Here is a 23,243-nt window from a genome sequence, read left to right as displayed (position 1 = left end):
TCTAGATACTTTAGTTTTACTTTTAAGGATACAGCATGGAAACAGGTCCTCCGGCCCACCGAGTTCACGCCCACCATCGATCACCCGTTTGCACTAGTTCTATGTTATCCCACTTTCCCTACAAACCAGGGGCATTTTACAGAGGGCCAATTAACCTAGAAATCCACACACCTTTGGGATGTGGGAGGATACCGAAGCACCCGATGGAAACCCACGCGGTCACAGGGAGAACGTGCAAACTCCACACAGACAGTGCCTGAGGTCAGGATTGAACCAGGGTCTGTGGCAGGGTACCACAGTGCCTCGCTGTTTGATTTGATACTATGACCCAGGACTCAACTGCTTGAGGATCAAAAACAACCCTAAGCTGCCCATTTCCTGGGGTGGGTGTAAGTGGTAAACTCACATTTGCAGTTCTGATGAAAATAGAGCTACAATTTTAATTGCATCTAGAAATCAGTGAGAATCTCGTGCACAGGGCCTGTTTACATGTTGTATGACTCTAAGACCACATTGTCCTTATCGACCAAGTTGCCTAACAGAGCTAGTCCCACTCACCTGCACCTGGCCCACATCCCTCCAAATCCAAGTCCAAATGTCTCATAAATTTACCTGCCTTGATCACGAGCATAGATGGGGCATTTCAGTAAATTTAATCCATCTCTTGTCCATGTCAACCAAGTTGCCAAACCTCAAATTCATAAACAAATGTCAGAACTGCGCCCGCCGTCAGCACTAGCATAGATGGGGCATCTTGCTCAGCATGGACAAGCTGGGCTGAGGGGCCTGTTTCCGTGCTGTATGGCTGTATGATCTCAGGCAGCATCTTTGTATGGAAATGGAGAAGTGATGCTTCAGGTTGGAATCCTTCTTCTGGCCAGTAATTGCTTCCCCTTTATGGAGATGGTTTCGATGGTTTTGAAGATTATCAGTTTCCGCAGTGCTTTGTTTTCACATTGTGGGATTCAATCAACCGTCCACCAAAGTCTTGCCAGCAATGCTTACGCCCCCAAGAAATGAAATAATAAAACTTGTAGCTGAGAATGAGTACCCAGGTGGTAATGTGGATGATACATTAAATCTAAAATTCCGCTGCTTTTTAATTATAAAATCCTTATTTTATTAATGCCTCACACAAACGTGAACTGCTGATTTGGGTGCAGTGCAATTGTGAAGAGATAATTCAACTCTGCACGCAGGGAAACATGCAAAGCATGCCTTTCAGGATCAACTGTTGCCTTGCAGTTCCAGTACACTGGGAATCTTAATGCACCGTTCAATGACAGGATTATTATAACACAATCCCCATAATAGAATCAGGCAGTTATGATTCCAAGTGCAGCTCAAAAAGTGCAGTTATGTCGATCATGAAACTATTCTTCCTGGCTGTTAATACATCAAATTTCCTTAAAAGAAAATCACTAATATTGTAAATCTGAAATAAAAGCATCAGCATTCAGGGCGAGCAAGAAACGAACAGTTCAGCAACGACAGATAACGAGCTTGTTATTCCCATTTGTATCTTCATTTTGCCTGGCATTGTCATTTCTTCCACTGGTTAATCTCCCGCTCTATAAAGGACCGGCCATTTCGTGCTTCCCCCTTGTTTTAGAGATACAGCGGGGAAACAGGGCCTTGGCCAACCGAGTCCACGCCGACCTGTCCACACTAGTTCTGCGTTATCCCACTGTGGCATCCTGCACACTAGGGGCAATTTACAGTGGACTATTTAACCTACAAACCTGCACGTCTTTGTGGGAGGAAAGCCATGGGCGATAGTATAAACTCCGTACAGACATCACCCATAGTCAGGATCGCATCCGGGTCTCTCTCTGGTGCTGTAAGGCAGCAACTCCACCACTGCGCCACTGTGTCACCCAGCTAAAGGCAAAGGGCAGGGGAAATATTTTCCTTTGAATTTTTATTTATCCAGCTCTTTGCTGTTATTGTGTTCAGACATGGTCGCTGACAGGATTCGATGTCAGACCCATCCACTGGGATTTAAATCCAATTTCAGACAAAGCATTGAGTGACAGAGAAACAACAGGTCTCTGTCAGAACCAGTTAGTAGACAGTCAGATTCTTTTTCCCATGGTGGAAATATCAAAGATTAGAGTATTATGGTGAGAGGCAATGTTTATGGGCGGCACAGTGGTGCAGCGGTAGAGTTTCCACCTTAGAGCGCCACACCCGGGTTTGATCCTGACCACCGATCTGTCTGTACAGAGCTTGTATGGTCTCCCTCTGACCTCATCCGGTTTCCTCCTACACTCCAACGACGTAGAGGTTTGTAGGTTAATTGGCACCTGTACATTGTGAATTGTACCAAGTGTGTAGGGTAGCGCTAGTGTATGGGGCGATCGCTGGATGGCACGGACTTGGTGAGCTGAAGGGTCTGTTTCTGCTTTGTATTTCTAAAGTCTAAATTTTAGAGGAGGTGTTTGGGGGAAGTATTTTACGCAGAGGGTGGGGGGTGGCTGGAACGTGCTACCAGGGTTGGTGGTGGAGACAGATACGATAGTGGTGTTTCAGAGGCTTTTAGATAGGCACATGGATATGCAGGGAATGGAGGGATATGGATTACTTGCATGCAGAGGAGATGTAGTTTAACTTGGCGTCATATTTGGCACAGACATTGTGGGCAGAAGGGTTCATTCCTGTACTGTACTGTCCTGCTCTTGATTAGTACGGGTGTCAGACGTTATGGGGAGAAGGGAGGAGAATGGGGTTAGGAGGGAGAGATAGATCAGCTGTGACTGAATGGCAGAGTAGACGATGGGCTGAATGTCTTAATTCTACTCCTATCACTTATGACCTTATGACCTCGTCTTTATTCGATGGCAACCAGAATGTGATTTACTCCCACGTGAGACCCAGAGCAGGTATTGACCTTCTGCACAGGACTTGCAGCATTTGTTCTGTTTTAATACGCTCCTGTACTAATACTGTTTATGATCTCAGCTCTTATAGTCCACAGTCTGTTTTACCGCCCTCATTAACTGCGTAGGGACGAGAGTGAGAATTGATAGTGATGTTAGGTTGCCAATCATGGTCCGTTGCCAAACACACAAGGGACATTGGTGTAAGGTGAGATGGGAAAGATTTAGTAGGAACCTGAGGGGTAACTTTTTCATACAGAGGGTGGTGGGTACATGGAACAATCTGCCAGAGGAGGTAGTTGAGACATGTACTATAACGAAGGCTCGTCGTCTGGTGATAACCGGGAGGGAGCCGCTGGAGGCATTGGACGTGTGGAGCAAGGATCAGTAGGAGGGTGAACTGGGGTAATGCCTTCAGGGCACAAAGATGACTCGACGGAGGAAGGTGCTGTAGGAGCCTGGGGATTACCTGGATTGGGAACAGCTCTAGTAGACCGAGCACGTAGACCAGTAGACGCGGGTGGATCGGTCTTTGGAAATTACGCAAAAACATGGAGGCACCAGCATGTGTAAATTTGCAAAATGAATATCACTGTGCAGTTGCATATGTGACAAGCCCGAAGCTCCACAACACTTAGAAGACATTTGGATACATTCATGGATAGGAAAAGTTTGAAGGGATATGGACCAAATGCGGACAGCTGCGATTAGTGTAGGTGGGGCATCTTGGTTGGCATGGGCAAGTTGGGCCGAAGGGCCTGATTCGGTATGACTACTAAGACAGCCCTGGTCTGGTCACTCGGCAGACCCACCGTGTTTCTGGCACTTCAGCTCTGTATCACAAGATGTCACTGTGCATAGCAACACCGTCTCCACCAGACTAAAGTATTGCAGCTGTTTGAAATCTGAAATAACAACACAAAATGTTGCTGGTCCAACTCTTCCCTTATTTGCTCCGTCAAAGTCTTGAATATAACTGCTGTCGATGTCCGAATGAGAGCTAAGTACCGAGCTCCCGGTAACCTTGCTGATGCAGAGTGGCTCCTATGAAGTGTAGAATCAATTAATGACTTTTTAACCATCTTTTCAGGATGCAGTCATCCCTGGAAACGCCAGCATTTATTGCCCATTAAAATATATGTCTTTTAAAAGACATTTGGACAGATATACGGATCGGAAGGGTTTAAGGGGCAATGGGCCAAATGGAACTATCCCGGTGTGCCAAAGTTGTCGGCATGGAGAAGGAGGATCCTCGGGTCTGTTTTTGACCTGTACAGCTCCACGACTCCATGACACGATATTTGTGAATACCAGAAGGAGCCAAATGGCATCTGGGCTAGTCCCATTTGCCTGCATTTGGCCAATAACCCAGTTCAGTTTAGTTTATTGTCATGCGTACCGATGTACAGTAAAAAGCTTTTGTTGCGTGCTAACCAGTCAACAGAAAGACAACACATTATTACAATCGATCCATTTACAGTGTATAGATACATGATAAGGGAATAACGTTTAGTGCAAGGTAACGCCAGCAAAGTCCGATCAAGGATAGTCCGTGGGTCATCAAAGACGTAGTTCAGCACCGCTCTCTGGATGTGGTGGGATGACTCAGTTGCCTGATAACAGCTGGGAAGAAACTGACCCTGAATCTGGTGGTGTGCCTTTTCACACTTCTATACCTTTTGCCTGATGGGAGAGGGGAGAAGAGGGAGTGGCCAAGGGTGCAACTCGTCCTTGATTATGCTGTTGTCCTTGCCGAGACAGCGTGAGGTATAAAAGGAGTCAATGGAAGGGACACAAAAAGCTGGAGTAACTCAGCGGGACAGGCAGCATCTCTGGAGAGAAGGAACGGGCGACGTTTCGGGTCGAGACCCTTCTTCAGAGGTTGGTTTGTGTGTTGGTCTGGGCTGTGTCCACAATTTGCTGCAATTTCTTGCGGTCTTGGATGGAGCTGTTCCCAAACTAACCTGTGATGCATCCAGATAAAATGCTCTCTGTGGTGCATCTGTAGAAAAATAAACCCTTCCTATCCATATATCTGCCCAAATGCCTTTTAAAAGTCATAACTGTATCCGCTTCTATAGCTTCCTCTGGCAGCTGGTTCCAGATGCGGACTACCCTCTGAGTGAGAAAGTTGCCTGAGGTCTCTCTTAAATCTCTCCCCTCTCACCTTAAGCCTGTGCCCTTTAGTTTTAGAATCCTCCACCCTGGGAAAAAGACTGTGTGTGTTCACTTTATCCATGTCCCTCATGATCTTGTACACCTCAACATGATAAATGTTACCAGCTTTTTCTGTTTTAGCTTTGATCTACAACGCATATTAACTGAAATCATAGTGCTAATTTATGCGACCATTGCAGAAGATGAGAGCTATTTTTCTCGTCAGTCTGTTAAAGTATGCTGATATTAATACAGTTCTTAGAAACAAACAATGATGACAGATTGATCATCTAAAATTACCATTCCAAACGTTGGAAGGGATGTTGACAATTTAGAAACAAGTCAACAACATTTGACAAAAATCATTTAGACAGTACACGGATAGGAAAGACCCCTCCAGTCACGGAGTCTACGCCACTCAGCCATCACCCCGTACACTAGCACTATCCTACACACTCAGGACAATTTACAATTTTTATCAGAGCGAATTAACCTACAAAACCTGTACGTCTTTGGTGTGCGTGAAGAAACCAGAGCACCCGGAGAAAACCCACATGGTCACAGGGAGAAGGTTCTAACTGCATACAGGCAGCACCCATGGTCAGGATCGAACCGGGTGTCTGGAGCTGTAAGGCAGCAACTCTGCCACTGCGCCATTGTATTGAGGGATACGGATCAATCATGGGTAAATGGGACTACTATGGATGGGACATCTTTGTTGGCAGGGTCGAATTGGGCTGAAGGGCCTGTTTTTGTACTGTATGATTTTTGCAAACATTCTTCATCTGTAATTATTGAACTCAATGCAAGGCTATAACAGGGTCTGGTTAGAAGATGAGGTTTCCTTGTAAGTGCAGGAGGCTGAGGGTGTGGAGAATGGAGAGGGAGCCAGGTCACACAATGGGCATCTCCAGCATTTTGTCTCAGATTTTCAGCATTCCTCCCAGATTCCCGTTGTAACTTCAGGTACCTTCTGGATCTCTTCTACCTTGCACTGTTAGTTACCCAATCACTCCTGCTGGACCTTCCCCTCCCTCGGCACAGTGACGCAGCAGTAGAGTTGCCGCCTCACAGCACCCGAGACCCCGGTTCGATCCCTACTACGGGTGCTGTTGGTACAGAGTTTATACGTTCTCGTGTATGAAGGAACTGCAGATGCTGGTTTAAACTGAAGATAGACCAAAAAGCTGGAGCAACACCGCGGGTCAGACAGCATCTCTGGAGTAAAGGAATAGGTGACGTTTCAGGTTGTGACCCTTCTTCAGACCTGTACGTTCTAGCTGTGACCGAGTGGATTTTCTCCCACACTTCAAAGACGTAGGTTAATTGACTTTGGTAAAATTATAACGTCCCTGGTGTGTAGGATAGTGCTGGTGCATGGGGTAATAGCTGGTTGGTGCGGATTTAGTGGGCCAAAGGATCTGTTTTGGCGCTGTATTTATAAAGTCTAAAGTTTAAAGTCTAAAAGTCTTGCAAAACTCGTTCAGGTTTTTCTGGAAAGTATGAAATGAAACCAGGAAATGCAAGAAGCAAAAAAAAAGTCTGACTTAGCAGGTCAGGAAGCATCTGTGGAGAGATGAAGCAGAGAAGGATACTAAGTGTTGGAGTAACTCAGAGGGTTAGGCAACATCTCTGGAGAACATGGATAGGTGATGTTTTGGTCCGAGACTCTTCTTCAGGCTGATTGTTGGGGAGGGGAGAAGAAAGCTGGAAGAGCAGAGAGGCAGGAATAAATGTGGCAGGTCGACACAGGCAAGGGGCATTTTTTGACGAGCAAATGGAACAAAGGCCAGAGATAAGAACAATCGGTGTGAGGCGTGTTTGAATAGTTGTAGATTGTGAAGCCAGGGAAAGTAGAGAAACAGAGTTGGTATTTCTGGTCCGAAATCCACTGAAAGAACACCCCCCCCCACCCCACCCCCCAGTTTCTCCAGCATTTTTGTCTACCTTTGATTTTTCCAGCATCTGCAGTTCTTTCTTAAACAGAAAGAGAAAAAGCTCTCTTAACAATGATTGTGTTTCTCTTCCCACAGGAACTCGCTGATCCACAGTGTTTTCTCATTTTATTTCAGATTTCATACATCTTCAGTTATTTAATTTTTTTTTTTTCATGATAGATCCTTGGCCCGAAATGTTAGATCCGAATCACTTTCTGCCGACGCTGTGTGTTTCTTGCATTGTATCTATTTTATCAGTAATTTTTTACTTCCAGAAACAGCAATGTGATTATAACCAGACAATCTGTTAGTGATATTGATCGAGGGATAAATATCGGGTTGGAATAGGGATGAATCTCATCACTTCTAAACAGTGCCATGCCGTATTTACAACCCTTTGTGGGAACATGCAGAGTTCAACTCAATGGGAAATTACAGGGCGAGGGGGAGACAGCGTTAAAGAGAAATGATTCATAGAGCATAGAACAAACAGTACAGCAGTGGAACAGGCCCTTCGGCCCACCACGTGCATGCCCAACACGATGCCAAGACAAATCCTTATCTCTCTGCACATAATTCATATCCCTCCCTTCCATGCATCCAAAAGCCTCTTCAACGCTACCATCATGTCTGCCTCCACCACAACCCTCAGCAGTGCGTTCCAGGCACACACAAACTTCTGTGTAAAATAAATTGTTCCACACTTCTCTTTTAAACTTTGCCCCATCTCACCTTCTTCTTCTTCTTGCGTGCGGCCTGCACAGCCTACAGTTGTAGGACAACTTGTTCTATTTGATTTTATTTGGTTGTGCACGCCAGGTTGATTGCATTCGTCGAAACACGTGAAGGTTGCAATCTCCCACCCCTCTCACCTTGAGACTTTGCCTTCCGGCATTTGATCTTTCCAACCTGGGAAAAAGGTTCTGACTATCCACCCTAGCTACACCTCTCATAATTTAAACACTTCTCCCACTTCCAAACTTGGGATAACAGCATGGAAACAGACCCTTCAGCCCACCAAGTCCACCGATCACCCGTTCAGTAATTCCCATAGTCGTTGCTTGCCTTCATCGGTAATGCTCTAAGTACTGATGCTGGAGCCAAGCCGGATTACACCTGCTGAAAGCAACCTACACTTTACATGCGTTCTCATTTTGACAAATGTGGGTCAGATTATTAAATTGTCTCTTTAATCAGCAAACTGTGGAGGCCTTAATTGACTGCAATTATAGTCTTTCTCTCACCTGCACAGCTTCTGGCCTTAACCTTCGATGATCTAGATGCTTGTGACAAAGGTCGAGTCTTCAACATGGGATGCTTGGTACTGATGGCGTCTCGAGCTACGGAGAAAACAGCCGTGATTAATTGCCACTTGAGGAGCAGCAGTAAATACAGCAAAGCAAGGCGTTTCTGCCCTAATTAACGTTATTGAGCTGCCAGACCTGGGTGGATTCCCAAGGTCAGCAGGCACGTAGTGAAAAGCACCGGCAATGAGCCGACATTCCATTTTCCGGTCCCCTCGTGTGGCATGAGGACATTTCCAACCATCACAGTAGCATGAGAAAGTGCGGGAATGCCACCCTACAGTCTTGTTTCTCCAAGAAGGTGTTCGCAGATTTATGTGTTTTTTGTCCCCGTTGTATCTTAATCTAAGTTCAGAAGGAGACCGCAGAAACAAGGATGAGTTTCATGTGGGGCACCAGTTCCAGAGACAAGTTCCAATGTCCGCAATAGGGCAGAGGTGAATCGGACAGTACTCTAGCTTATGGAAGGGCTGTTTAGAAGGCTGATAGCAGAGGGGAAGAAGCTGTTCCTGAGTCTGAGAGTGTGAGCTTTCAAGCCTCTGTATCTTCTGCCAGACGGGAGCGGCGAGAAGGAGGAATGACCAGTTGCTGTCCTGACTCCATCTTACTAAGTTCTCTCTCTCCTTATTGTACCCTGCCTTGCCACTACAATGGTATGGGACCGATACTCAGCAGTGTTTAGTTTAGTTTAGAGCATGGAAACAGCATGGCCCACCGAGTATGCGTATTACCATCGATCACCTGTACGCTACGTTTGTAGGTTAATTGCCTTCGGTAAAGTTGCAAATTGTCTCTAGTGTGTAGGACAGTGCTAGTGTACAGGGTCATTGCTGGACAACGCGGACTTGGTGGGCCGAAGGGCCTTTTCTGCGCTATATCTCCAAACTAAACTAAACTAGTTCTATCCAACACATTATGGGCAATTTATAGAAGCCAATTAAACTACAAACCCACACATCTTTGACGGAAACCGGAGCACCCAGAGAAAACCCACGCAGTCACAGGGAGAACATGCAAACTCTGTACAGACAGCACCCGTAGTCGGGATCAAACCCATGTCTTTGGCGCTGTGAGGCAGCAACTCTACTGCTGCGCCACCGTGTTGTCACAAAGGGGTTGTTTTCCCAAGAAGGAGCTCTCTTTCTGCACATAGATTAGAATACATGTGGGACAAAGAAACAGTGAGGGCATTGCCAATCGGTTTAAAATAAAATAAGCATCAATGGCTACCATTAATAGAAACAATGAAGAAGTTACGGGAGAGAAAATCCTTTGGATGAAAATGAAATGATTGCAATGCATGAGGAGACTTGCATTGAAGCTCCCGGTATGGAACAAAGCTGGTTAATGAATGAGAGAGATACGGACACTGTTTCTTTCACTCTTTCCCGTTGAGTTACTCCAGCATTTTGTGTCTACCCACTGTTTCTTTCTCTTCACTCTACCTGAACGGCACTTAATCTGCTCAGCACGGTGGTGCAGCTGTAGTGATGCTGCCTTACAATGCCAGAGACCCGGGTTCTATCCTGACTACAGGTGCTGTCTGTATGCAGTTTGTATTTTCTCACTGTGACCTCGTGGGTTGTCAGGCAGATTTGTACGTTAATTGGCTTGTGTAAATTGTCCCTTGTGTGTAGGATAGAACTAGTGCGGGTGATCGTGGTCGGCGCAGACTTGGTGAACCGACGTGCCTGTTTCCATGCTGTATCTTTAAGACTACAACTGAAAAACTAATGGGCCTGTCCCACTTAGGCGATTTCTCAGCGAACTGCCAGCGACTGTCGAGTTGCTGGCAGTCGCCTGAAAAACCGGGAACAGGAACGACGAGTGTCAGGGGAACACACACACACATCGTAAAGGCGGGGGCCTGGGCAAGCGGGGGAGCGCTGTCTGAAATTCACACGGTGCAAAGCCAAGGTGATACAGACACATCACGATGAACAGGGAGGTTGGCCCTGTAATTTAGACGGCTAGCACAGTGTGGAACTCTGGAAACCTGGATTATTTTCTCTGGTACAGCTGGAGGTTGAGGGGAGACTTGATACACCTATATATAACTAGGGTAGACAGTCAGAATCAAACTAGCGTAGACAGGGGGGGGAGGGGCATAGGTTGAAGGTGAGAGGGGTAACGTTTGAAGGAGATGAGCAGAGGGTGGTGGGATCCTGCCGGGGAGGGTGGTGGAGACAGATACGATAATATCATTTAAGAGGCTTTTAAGAGGCTAGTAAACATGCAGGAACGTAGGGATAAGGATCGCGTGCAGGCACATGGCATCATTTTCGGCACGGAAATTGTGGACGGAGATGCCTTTTCTACGCTCTATGTTCTAACTATCCCTGCATTCAAAACAACTGTGATTTAATCAGGCCCGATCTGATTTCCTTTGACAAATGACTTATTCGAGAATGTAGTTTTCCTCCAATCAATACTGTCCCCAGAATATTTCACGGAAGAGACAGTGATGGAAGTAAAATTGAAACGAGTTAATGAAGGAACAAGAGCATTTCTGCAATCGTCTGCTCTGGAGCTATCTGTGTGTCTCGGCTAGTGGATCTGACATGGTGTTGTTCAGCGAGGGAGTGACAAAGATGAAGCATCGAAGACGGGAAGCTCAGTCAACGTTGGACAAGTTAACAGAGTCCAGTGCAGCACAGGAACAGGCCACTCGGCCCACAATACCTGTGCCGAACATGATGCTAAATTAAACTAATCTTCTCTGCCTGCACGTGATCCATATCCCTCCATTCCCTGCACATTCACTTACTTATGGAAAAGCCTCTGAAATGCCACTGTCGCATCTGCCTCCACCACCACCCCTAGTAGTTTCATTCAGATACCCACCACACTGCAAAAATACTTGCCCCGCACATCTCCTTTAAACTTCTTCCTTCCTGTTGCCAGGGCTCGAGGGCCTACATTATGAGGAGAGGTTACGCAGGCTAGGATTTTATTCCTTAAAGCGCCAGGAGGCTAAGAAGTGATTTTATAAAGGTGTATAAAATCAAGAAAGGAGTAGACAGGGTGAATGCAGACTGCTTTACTAAGAGTAAGGGAATCAAGAACCAGAGGACATAGATTTAAGGTGAGAGTGGAAAGATTTAATAGGAACCTAACGGGCAACTTTTTCCATATAGATAGTGGTGGGTATGTGGAACGAGTTACCAGAGGAGGCAGCTGAAGCAGCTACAATATCAACATTTAAAAGACACTTGGGCAGGTACATGCTTAGGAAAGGTTAAGTGGGATATTGGCCAAACAAGGGCGAATGGGACTAGCTAAGATGAGGCATTCTGGTTGGGATGGGCGAGTTGGGCCGAAGGTCCTGTGGGATTCTGTGATTCTATGCTATATTGCAGGGTGCAGGAGTTTACATATGGGTGAGAGGGAGTCAGGTAATAATGTGCAGCGAGCGTTTGGACACATGACATCAGAGGCAAATGGCTCCAACAACAGCTAGCCAAGACCCTGCATGTTGGGGCAAAACTCCTCTGACATGAACTGATACAGAACAGTCCTTCCATACGTACGGGTTAGTCCCGATCTCCCAACCTACCTTCATTGTGGAGGCTGGACCTTTCCTCTGTCACTGTAGTGCGACAACGCTACAATATTCTGCACTCTGGGGGTGGAACGGTGGCGCAGCAGTAGAGTTGCTGCCTTACAGCGCCAGAGACCCGGGTTCGATCCTGACTATGGGTACTGTCCGTATGGAGTTTGTACATTCTCCCTGTGACCAAGTGGGTTTTCTCCCAAACTCCAAAGACATACAGGTTGGTAGGCTAATTGGCTTAGTGCAATTGTAAATTCTCCCTAGTGTGCGTAGGATATTGTTGGTGTGCGGGGATCACTGGTCGGCGCGGACTCGGTGGGATGAAGGGCTTGCATCTCTAAACTAAACCCGTTGTTTTCAAAAGGGCCTCAACCCAAAACGTCACCTATACATTCCCTCCACAGATGCTGCCTGACCCATAAGGCCTGTTTCTGTGCTGAACGGCTCTATCCTTGTGTCCCATCAACACCGGCAGGAATTAATGCCTTATACAAACAACCCAACATACCACATTAGTAGTATCTCAGATCACTCTCCGTTGACATTCTCAGTAAAATTTGAGGGAATGGCGGGTAAAAATTTTTTTTGGAGGTTTAATACACATATTTTAAATGACGTGCAAGGCTATCAATATTTAAAACAACAAATGAAACTTTTTTTTGATACAAATGATATACCAGGTACTTCGCCTTCTTTATTATGGGAAACCTTTAAGGCATTTATGAGAGGAATTATAATTTCATACCAAAGTTTTCAAAATAAAAAGAATAAGACAGAACAATGGTTGTTAGAACAAGAAATCAGACAGTTAGAGTTGGATAATGCCAAAGATTCCACGACAGATAAACACAATAAGATAGTATTACTGAAATTTAAACTTAATCGAATTTTATCGGCAAGAGTAATAAGACTATTCCAAATTACAAAACAGGAACATTTTGAGTTTGGTGACAAGCCACATAAACTTTTAGCTCGCCAATTGCAAAAAAAAGAAAGGGAAAATACTATAACCAAAATTAAATCAGAGAAAGGCGAATTACTAATACTACCTAAAGATATTAATAATAGATTTGCCCAATTTTACCAAAACTTATATACATCTAAAATTAAAATAGAAGATAGTAAAATAAAAAAATTTCTAGATAACTGTAATCTTCCAATACTGGACCCTTTGGAACAAGAGGAACTAGGAGCTCAAATTACAATCAAAGAAATAGGTGAAACAATAAAATCGTTGAAAAATGGTAAGACACCGGGACCAGATGGTTTTAATAATGAATTTTATAAAAAATTTCAGGAGATAACGGCCCCTTATTTATTTAATTTATACTCCCATGCTTTTAAAGAAAACAAACTACCTGAAACACTAACAGAATCAACTATTACGCTTATTCCAAAAAAAGATAAAGATTTAGAAGATCCGGGCTCGTACAGAGCTATATCACTTTTAAATACAGATCAGAAAATTTTAGCAAAGATTTTAGCAAGTAGATTAAGCAAATATATTAGTAAACTGATAAACCCTGATCAAACGGGGTTTATACCTAAAAGATACTCATTTAATAATCTGAGACGCCTGTTTAATATAATGTACTCGCATAAAGTAGAGGAAGAAGATATATCAATTATTTCTTTGGATGCAGAGAAAGCATTTGATCAGGTAGAGTGGCAATACTTATATAAAGTACTACAAAAATTTAACATGGGAGAGAATTTTATAACATGGGTAAAATTATTATATGATAAACCGATGGCAAGAATTTTAACTAATAACATGTTATCTCAAAAATTTCAACTATCAAGGGGTAATAGGCAGGGATGTGCACTATCACCCCTGCTATTTGCCCTTATGATAGAACCCCTGGCTGAAAGTATAAGAATTCATCCGAATATTCAGGGCTATAATACCAGGGACTCAAAGAATAAAATCTCATTATATGCAGACGATATACTTTTATATATTACAAAGTCACAAACGAGCATACCAAATTTATTAAACTTAATAGAGGAATTTGGGTCTTTTTCTGGATATAGAATAAACTGGAACAAAAGCGAAATCATGACATTAAAACCTCAAGAACCTACACACTTACTGAAGTTCCCCTTTAAAATCGCAACAGAAAAATTTAAATATTTGGGTATTCAGATTACTAGAAAATATAAAGCATTATTCAATGCTAATTTCATACCTTTATTAAATAAACTTAATACACGGATTAAATTTTGGAAAACACTTCCCTTATCATTATTAGGTAGAATAAATGCAATAAAAATGATCTTCTTACCACAATTACTATACCTATTTCAGTCTATACCGGTATATATACCAAAATATTTTTTTTTAAAATTAGACTCTAACATTACAAATTATATTTGGGACTATAAATCACATAGAATCACAAAAAAACACTTATGTAAACCAAAAGAGGTCGGGGGACTTTCACTTCCGAATTTTATGTATTATTACTGGGCAGTGCATATTAAGAATATGATTTATTGGTTGGATAGTTCTACACAACAGACAGAATGGATAAAAATGGAGAAGGAGGATTGTCATCCTTGTAATATAGGAACGATCCTCTTTTCCCCAAAAAAACTGAATAACACAATATATAAGAAGAACCCAATTATATATGGTACAATAAGAATTTGGAAACAAATAAAATTATCTTTAAAATTAAGAAATCTATCACTGTTAATGCCAATTGCGAATAACCCTTTATTTAAACCATCTCTTATTGATAAGACATATAACCAATGGGAAAGTCTCGGAATTAGAAGGATCAGGGATATGTACGAAATAGGAAACCTACTATCATTCCAACAACTACAATTAAAATTTAAATTGAAAAACAACCAATATTTTAAATATCTTCAGATTTGCGACTTTGTGAAAAAATATATACAAGGATATCAAAAAGTAACTCCTGACTTATTGGAAGAAGCAATGAATATTGAAGCTGACTCACAAAAATTAATATCCTATTTATATAATAGTATTCTAAATATAGACCTACCATCGACAGAGGTACTTAGAGAAGAGTGGGAACGGGAATTAATGATACAAATTACGAAGGTTAAATGGGAAAAATACCTGATATATATTCACAAATGTTCAATTAATGTAAGACATAATCTAATACAATTTAAAATTGTACATAGATTATATTATTCAAAAACAAGATTGAACAAATTTTATCCAAATATATCCGCCACTTGTGATAAATGTCTAGCCCAAAAGGCAACTATAACACACTCCTTAGTTTCCTGCATAAAACTTTATAGATTTTGGAATGATATTTTTGAAATACTTACAAAATTATTCAAGACAAGAATGGAACCTAATACTGAAATGATTATATTTGGTGTAATGGAAGATGGGAATAAATTGAACGCGTCTCAAAATCTATTCCTTAATTATGGTTTAATAATAGCAAAAAAATTAATACTTAAATTTTGGAAGGGTACATCAATACCAACGCTTAAAATGTGGATTGCAAGTATGTTGGACACCGCTCATCTTGAGGAAATGCGATTCCTCCTAATGGATAAATCAGACCAATTCATAACGAGTTGGTCTCCATTCGTCGTTTTTTTGGAATCATATGGTGCAACACAATTGTAAAAAATAACTGTTTCAGGACTGGACGAGGGTTGGTCAAGACTATAAATAATGATCTCCTTTTCTTTTCACTATTTTCTCTCTCAACTTTCTTCATTTACTCGTTTTCTTTCTTCACACACTATATATTTCACATTTTTCTATCCTTTACTATCTAACTTCTTTTTCTTATTCTCATTAAAAAAAAAAAAAATAAATAAAATTAAAAAAAAAAATAAATAAAAAAACACCGGCAGGAATGGAGCCTCCCATGGAGTTTTCCAGGGTAACCTGGAGTCAGAATGGACAAAGTGGATGATTCCACCTTGCCAGTGAGTGATCTTCCTCCTGCCTCGTGTTCCCTATCTCATGGACAACACCGGATACCTCTTCTGATTTCAACTCTTTCCTCCCCCGCTTACTGGAGCAATTTTAATTGAGATGAGATTCAACCTTCAGTGGATGTCAGGACGTTTGAGAGATGTTGATCACCTATACTCTGGAGCAGTTGTGCGCCACAGATGCTGATAACAATCAAATGCTGCTGGCTGGGAGACAAATCCATTTGCTGAGTGTGCAAAGGCGTTTCATTATCCATATTTAATTCAGTCTTAAAAATGATTTACTACTGAAAAGTCATCATGCACAAGCCGGCAGAACGGTGCCAGATAGAGCGTTCTAATAAATTATGCTACAGTGCAAACCTTTCCATAAAAGCTTGCTGCTAACTCTTTATCTTCAGCTAGAGAAGCGGAAGGATGGGTGCTTAACAGGACCTCCCTTATGGAAACAGGGAAACAAACTAAAATAAGATCTGGAAAAAGTGCGAGAGTAACTCAGCGGGTCAGGCAGCATCTGTGGAGAAACAAGGAACTGCAGGTGCTGGCTTCCAAAAGAAAACACAGAGTGCTGGAGTAACTCAGCGGGCCATGCAGCATCTCTGGAGAACATGGATAAGTGATGTTTTGGGTCGGATCCCATCTTCAGATCCGAAAGGTCACCTATCCACATTCTCCAGAGATGCTACCTGACCTGCTAAGTTACTCCAGCAATTTGCGTTATACTTTGTACTTGCGTATCTAGCTAAACCACAATCCAGATGAAGGCTCGAGAGTGTTTCATTGTCAAATATCTTTTCTTGTAAAGCAGCATCTGCAGTTCCTTGTGTCAACAAAAATACCTGATTCATCCAGGATTTACATGTGTATAGTGGTGAAGAAGATATATGGTAGACTCACATTAATTGGGCATAAGAGTCAGGAGAAGATATTGCAGCTTGATGGGACTTTGGTTAGGCTGCATTTGGAGTATTGTGTGTAGTTCTGGTTGCAGGGGGAATGGGAAGCTTTGGAGAAGGTGCAGAGGAGGTTTACCAGGATGATGCCAGGATTAGGGGATATTAGCTACAGGGAGTCTGGAAGGCTGGAAATTGAAGGGAGATCTGATAGAAGTATATAAAATGATGAGCGGCAGAGATGGTCAGGTTGAAAGTCAGAATCTTTTTTCCAGGATGGAAAAATTAAATACTAGAGGGCATAGTTTTAAGGTGAGAGGGGCAAAGTTTAAAGGAGATGTGCGGGCACGTTTTTCACACAGGTGGTAGGTACCTGGAACTGGCAGCCAGGGATGGTGGTGGAGGCAAATACGATAGTGGCATTTAAGAGACTATTGGATTGGCACTCTGATATGCAGGGAATAGAAGGATATGGATTATGTGCAGGCACAGTGTTTGTCTTGGCATCATGTTCGGCGCAGACTGTGGGCTGAAGGGACTGTTCCTAGCTGTACTGTTCTATGTTCTATGTGTATGATCAGGGCAGGGCAGGAAATAGCACCTCCTGTTCTTCTTCCCCATTGCTCTATCTATTGTACTTGGATTGTATCTATGTATGGTATATCTGATCTGTTTGGATAGCATGCAAAGCAAAGCTTCTCACTGTACCTTGGTGCACGTGAGAATAACAAACCTAAACCGTGGGAGGGTTTAACCAGGTTGAAATAGAGTTTGGACCATTCCCATGGACAGGATCCCCAAATTACAAAGGGAGAAAGTATTGGAATAAATTAATATAAAGAACGAGGGTTAGTATTTCCACAGGAGTTCTCCAGCTTTCCAATGTAATCTCTGCAATTTTTGTTATGATTTCTAACAACACAGAACAGTACAGCACAGGGACAGACTCTTCGGCCCACAATGTTCATGCCCAACATGAAGCAAAGTTAAACTAATCTCCTCTGCCTGCATCTTGGTGACCTTGCAGGGACGGGATTGAGAACATCCTCAAGAGGGAATTTCTGACCCCAATCTTGGTTTTAGGGACACGGGGTTGGGCATGATGCCTCTATTTTAGACGGGGAAGGACCACAACATTGGTCTTTCGTCTCCCATCCATATTGTCTCTCTGGTGACACAGAGTGGCAGGCGGACATGTTAGGCATGGGGTGCATGGCTCTTGAAAGTGACACTGTCCTAAGTGCGGATTCAGAGTCATCGTGCTTGCAATAAAGGATAATTATATTGGGATTAGTTCTGCTGACAGTTGCAGGACATAAAACTGGTCAGGGCCATCAAGAGAAGGAACTAAGCCATTAGTAACAGCTTGAGAATGTGAGCTTCTGGAAAAATGTATTGAGAAATAATCCAACATGACCTCGTGATCATAGGGCAATAGTTTGAAGGAGAGGTGCGTGGCAAATTGTTTTTGCTGGGTTTTTGTAGACGAGCAGAGTGGCACAGCTGGTAAAGCCATAGACCCAGGTTTGATGCTGACCTTGGGTGTTGTCTGTGTGTGGAGTTTGCACGTTCACGTTCTCCCTGTGACTGCGTGGGGTTTTCTCCGAGTGCCCCAGTTTCCCCCCACATCCCAAAGACGTGCGGGTTTGTAGGTTAATTGGCCTCTGCAAATTTTCCCCTAATGTGCATGGAGTGGGTATATGTGGCGAACTGCCAGGGGAAATAATGTGTAGGGCGGAACTTCAGACGCTGGTTTAAAAAATTAAGACAGAAACAAGAAGCTGGAGTAACTCAGCGGGTCAGGCAGAATCTCTGGAGAAAAGGAATAGAAAGGGTCTCAACCTGAAAAGTCACCTATTCCTTTTCTCCAGAGATGCTGCCAGACCTGTTGAGTTACTCCTGCTTCTTGTGTCTGTCAGGGGAAGTAGTTGAGGCAGGTACTAAAACAACATTTAAAGGATATTTCTACAGGCACAGATAGTTTTGACGGATATGGACCAAGTACAGGTAATTGGACGAGCTTAGATGGGGTATCTTAGTCAGCATGGACATGTTGGGCTGTAGGGCCTGTTTATGTCCTGTTTGACTCTATAACTGACATGAGTTACCTTAATGAATGGTGGGCAAAACGCAAAATGGTGGAAGAACTCAGCGGGTCGGGCAGCATCTGTGGAGGGAATGCACAGATGATGTTTCGGGTCAGGACTGATTGGAGTAGTGTGGAGAAAGCTGGGGCGGGACAAAGTAATAGAATGTTGGAGCTGGCATAAGAGGCCAAATGACCCACTCCTGCTTAGTTTAGTTTAGAAATACAGCATGGAAACATGCCCTTTGGTTCACCGAGTCTGCGGCGAACAACAATCACCCTGTACACTAGTTCAATCTTACATACTAAGGACAATTTACTGAAGCCAATTAACCTACAAACTTGCTCGTCTTTGGAATGTGGGGGGAAACCAGAGCACCCTGAGAAAATCCATGCGGTCAAAGGGAGAACGTGCAAACTCCATACAGAGAGCACCAGTAATTGGGATTCGTAGTCCAGGATTGAATCACTCTGGTGGTGTGAGGCAGCAGATCTACCTCTTCGCCACTGTGCCTCCCTAACCTGGATCTATATCTTATGACAGTGTTAACACTGACATTATATTTTAACCAGAATAGCTTTTGAAAGAAGCAGCTGAATAAATGGGAGGAAAACACTAAGAAAGGAATGGGGAAAGCTGGAAAATGCAATACCCTGTTGGTGAATTTATAGGCACTCATTGCTGAAACGTTTTATAATTTGATGCAAGTTTCACAAGCAGGAGAGATGCCATTCATGGATGAATCATTTTGTTTATGCAACTACTGTGGGTAACGTCCACTGTTTTATTTATGTAGCAGCAGTGTTTGGAGACCACATATCTGTTTCCTCAGCTGCCCGCGGGGTGAATATCATCACACACTTTCAAAGAAGGAGATTCACCTGGCAGTAGCAAAATGTTATACATTTAATATCACGGCATAAAAATAGATTGGAGGTTAAAAACTGGTACCATGCACAAATTATAAAGGTTCAAATGATTGTGCAAACAGACGATGCCTTAACTGGGAGATGACCATCAAGCTGTGGCATACTGCACTTTCGTGCTTCAAATCAATAAGAAAATTATATCGAAGGCTTTATTGAGTAAAGCTCATCTATTGAGTTGTAGATCCCAATTACTTATGCAAAATGCATGCTTAAAAAACATTTTTGCCGCCTTTTTGTCCCCAACAGTTCAGTCACTGCTGTGAATAGAATCTGGTTTGACTTTTCAAGCATTGCATGTCACTCCAGCAGCTCCCAAGAGGCAAGTGCCTGAGACACAAATGAGTTTAAGTTAAATTAACAAGGGAGATAGGAATAAGAGGCAATGATTAGGAGAAATGAAGAGAAGTGGGAAGGAGCGTATGTGGGGAATTAACACGGCGTGGACCATTTGGGCCAAATGGCCTGTTCAGTCTCTGCAATTAGGCACAGCAGATTAGTCCAATCAGAAGCTGCAGCTCATGAACCATGGTCATCTGGTCTCAAACAGCACAGTGCTCTGTCCCATTTGCGTTCACCTCCCTTCCATCACGGGCCCACAGGCTAATGGGGTTGCTTGCTGGAGGATGGATTATAAAACGGATCACAATGATTTACGAGGATGTTGCTCGGACTGGACGGCCTGAGCTATAGGGAGAGGTTGGGCAGGCTGGGACTTTATTCCTTGGTGCGCATCTTTGTAGAACAGAGTTTTCTGAATACTATACGAGTGCTCTCCCCACATCATATAATATTCAGAAAACTCTGTTCTACAAAGAGCAGAGTGACAGGGCCTCCAGATACCCCCAGGGCAGAGAATTCTACAGATTCACCAGTCTCCGACTGAAGAAACTTCTCATCTCCATTCTAAGCAACCTTTCCTTTTCATAGAAAGCATACCGAAGGATTGCATCGCAGCTTGGTTTGGGAACAGCTCTGCCCAGGACCACAAGATATTGCAGAGTTGTTGATGTAGCCCAAGTCCATCACACAGAATAGACTCTTCACCAGCTTCTCCATCTACACTTCACGCTGCCTCATGAAGGTGTCCAACATAATCAAAGACTTGACCTACCCGGTCATTCCTTCTTCTCTCTGTTCCTGCCATGGAGAAGGTACAGGAGCTTGAAAGCGCGCACCACCAGACGTAGGAATAGCTTCTTGAATTTTGTTGAAATTTTTCTATTCTTGAATAGAATTTTGCAAGTTGTGATGAGATCTCCTATCGTTCGTCTAAACTCAAGGGAATGTCATCCCATACCCAATGTCTGCTTGTACAGCATGATCACCATCCTTACAAACTGTCTAATGAATCTTTACCGCACTCCTTCAATGGAAAGTACAACCATTCTTCGGTAAGGAGACCACATTTGTGCATAATGCCTCAGGTGTGGCCCCATCCTGAATCATACAGCAGGGAAACAAGCCTTTTGAACAAACTTGTCCATGCTAACAAGGTACACCATATGTACCTGCATGTGGCCCATATCCCTCTAAACCTTTTCTATCCATGTCCCTGTCCAAGTGTCTTTTAAATGTTTTTGTACCTGTCTCAACTACTTCCTCTGGCAGCTCGTTCCCTGTACCCACCGCCCTCTGTGAAAAATTTGCCCCTCGGGTGTATATTAAATCTTTCCCCTCTCACCTTAAGCCTATGCCCTCTGGCTCTTGATTCCCCTCCCCTGAGTAAAAGACGCTTTGCTTTCACCCTATCTATTCCCCTCAAGATTTTATACACCTATTTAGGATCACTCCTCAGCCTCCTGCACTCCAAGCAATAGACTCCTAGCCTGCCCAACCTCTCCCTATTGAGACGCAATTGAGACTGAGATGGAGACGGATTCCGATGCAGGAATCATTGTTTCCTCAGCTGAGCCTGCTTCTCCAGCCTCAGTCATGTTCGATGATCAGCCCATGACTATGATTGTATTTGCATTAATTTAATTTGTATTGTTAAACATCAATAACGAGTAATTTGATTAGAGAGGAGTGGTGTCACTGAGGCACTGCACAACTGCAGTAACATTGTTTTCTCCTGCACTCTCACAGTGAAGGCCAACATGCCATTCTTCTCTTAATTGCTTTCTGCACCTTTACGACTGTTATCGTCTTCCAGAATTCCATAGTTTCCGGCATTGATCCTGCAAACTGGAAATAAATAAATGTGTCCTCGTCGGGGGAGAGAAAACAGGGAAGCCTTGTGTCAGTGGCAGGGGGAGTGCTGAAATCCTCAATGAAGCACGTCATGAGTGAACATCTCAAAGAATACAGTGCACAGTGACACAGCGGTAGAGTTGCTGCCTTACAACAGCAGCCAGAGACCCGGGTTCAATCCTGACTACGGGTGCTGTCTCTATGGAGTTTGTACATGCTCCTCGTGACCGCGTGGACTTCCTCAGGTGCTCCGGTTTCCTCACACACTCCAAAGGGGAGAAGGTATGAAGGGTTCCGACCCGAAACGTCACCCATTCTTTTTCTCCAGAGATGCTGCCTGACCCGCTGAGTTACTCCAGTACTTTGTGTCTATCTCAGGTTTGTAGGCTTCTGTAAGTCTACATCCCTAGTATGTAGGGAATGGATGAACCAGTGTACAGGTAATCATTGGTCGGCACGGACTTAGTGGGCCGAAGGGCCTGTTTCCTCTTTGTGCCTCCAAACTAAAGTAAAATAATAGAAATAAGGAACTGCAGATGCTGGAAAGATACAAAGTGCTGGTGTAACTCAGCGGGTCAGGCAGCATCTCTGGAGAACATGGATTGGTGATGTTTCAGGTTGGGACTAGGCCCAGACACAGCAAGCTGCCGTATATTGCAATGCAGTAATTATTAAATAATTTGTTCTACCGATGTTAATCCAAGGATAATAAAGTGCAAGGGTAACAAGAACTCATTAGCTCTTCTTTGAAATAGTGCTATAGAATATTTTATGATTACCAAGAGCAACACTCCCTCAAAGCTACATAGGGTTTGAGCTCGATCTTTTCACTCTAGTCTTTAAAGCCCTGTCCCACGGTACGAGTTCATTCCAAGAGCTCTCCCGTGCTTGCCCTGATTCGAACTCGGAGATTTACGGTAATGGCCACTCGTCGGTACTCGGGGCTCTCGTGGACATTTTTCAACATGTTGAAAAATCTTCACGAGTTTTCCCTTGCTTTTAGCGAGTCTTATTCTGCCGTTCTGCGAATAATAACCTGCCGTTAGCGAGTCTTCCCGAGTACCTGCCGTTAGCGTTACGAGCCGCTAAGAGACGTCCCCGAGCTCCGACGTAATCGCTACGTTCATTCTCCGTGCTTACCACGAGTTTGATTTATTTAAAACTCGGGAGAGCTCTTGGAATGAACTCGTACCATGGGACAGGGCTATTAGTGTGAGATGACGCAACTGTCCTCTAGAAACAAGGAACATCAGATGCTAGTTTACAAAAGAAGACAGAGTGCTGGAGTAACTCAGCAGGTTAGGCAGCATCTTTGGAGAATGTGGAGAGGTGACGTTTTGGATCAGGAGCCTTCCTCAGACTATTGTACAAA

General features: G+C 43.5%; 1 protein-coding gene across 1 annotated transcript in view; it reads right to left on the bottom strand.

Moving 5' to 3' along the window:
• Window positions 1–23,243, bottom strand: part of r3hcc1l (R3H domain and coiled-coil containing 1-like) — a 208,004-nt gene that overhangs the window by 36,672 nt on the left and 148,089 nt on the right. The window contains exon 5 of the mRNA XM_055647095.1: window positions 8,218–8,313. Within this exon, the coding sequence (XP_055503070.1) occupies window positions 8,218–8,313 (96 nt within the window). The remainder of the gene's footprint in view (window positions 1–8,217; window positions 8,314–23,243) is intronic.

The sequence above is a fragment of the Leucoraja erinacea genome, chromosome 15 (assembly GCF_028641065.1).
Source record: "Leucoraja erinacea ecotype New England chromosome 15, Leri_hhj_1, whole genome shotgun sequence".
Classification (NCBI taxonomy): domain Eukaryota; kingdom Metazoa; phylum Chordata; class Chondrichthyes; order Rajiformes; family Rajidae; genus Leucoraja; species Leucoraja erinaceus.
Note: the sequence above shows the minus strand (reverse complement) of the source record. Positions and strands in the feature narration are given on the sequence as shown.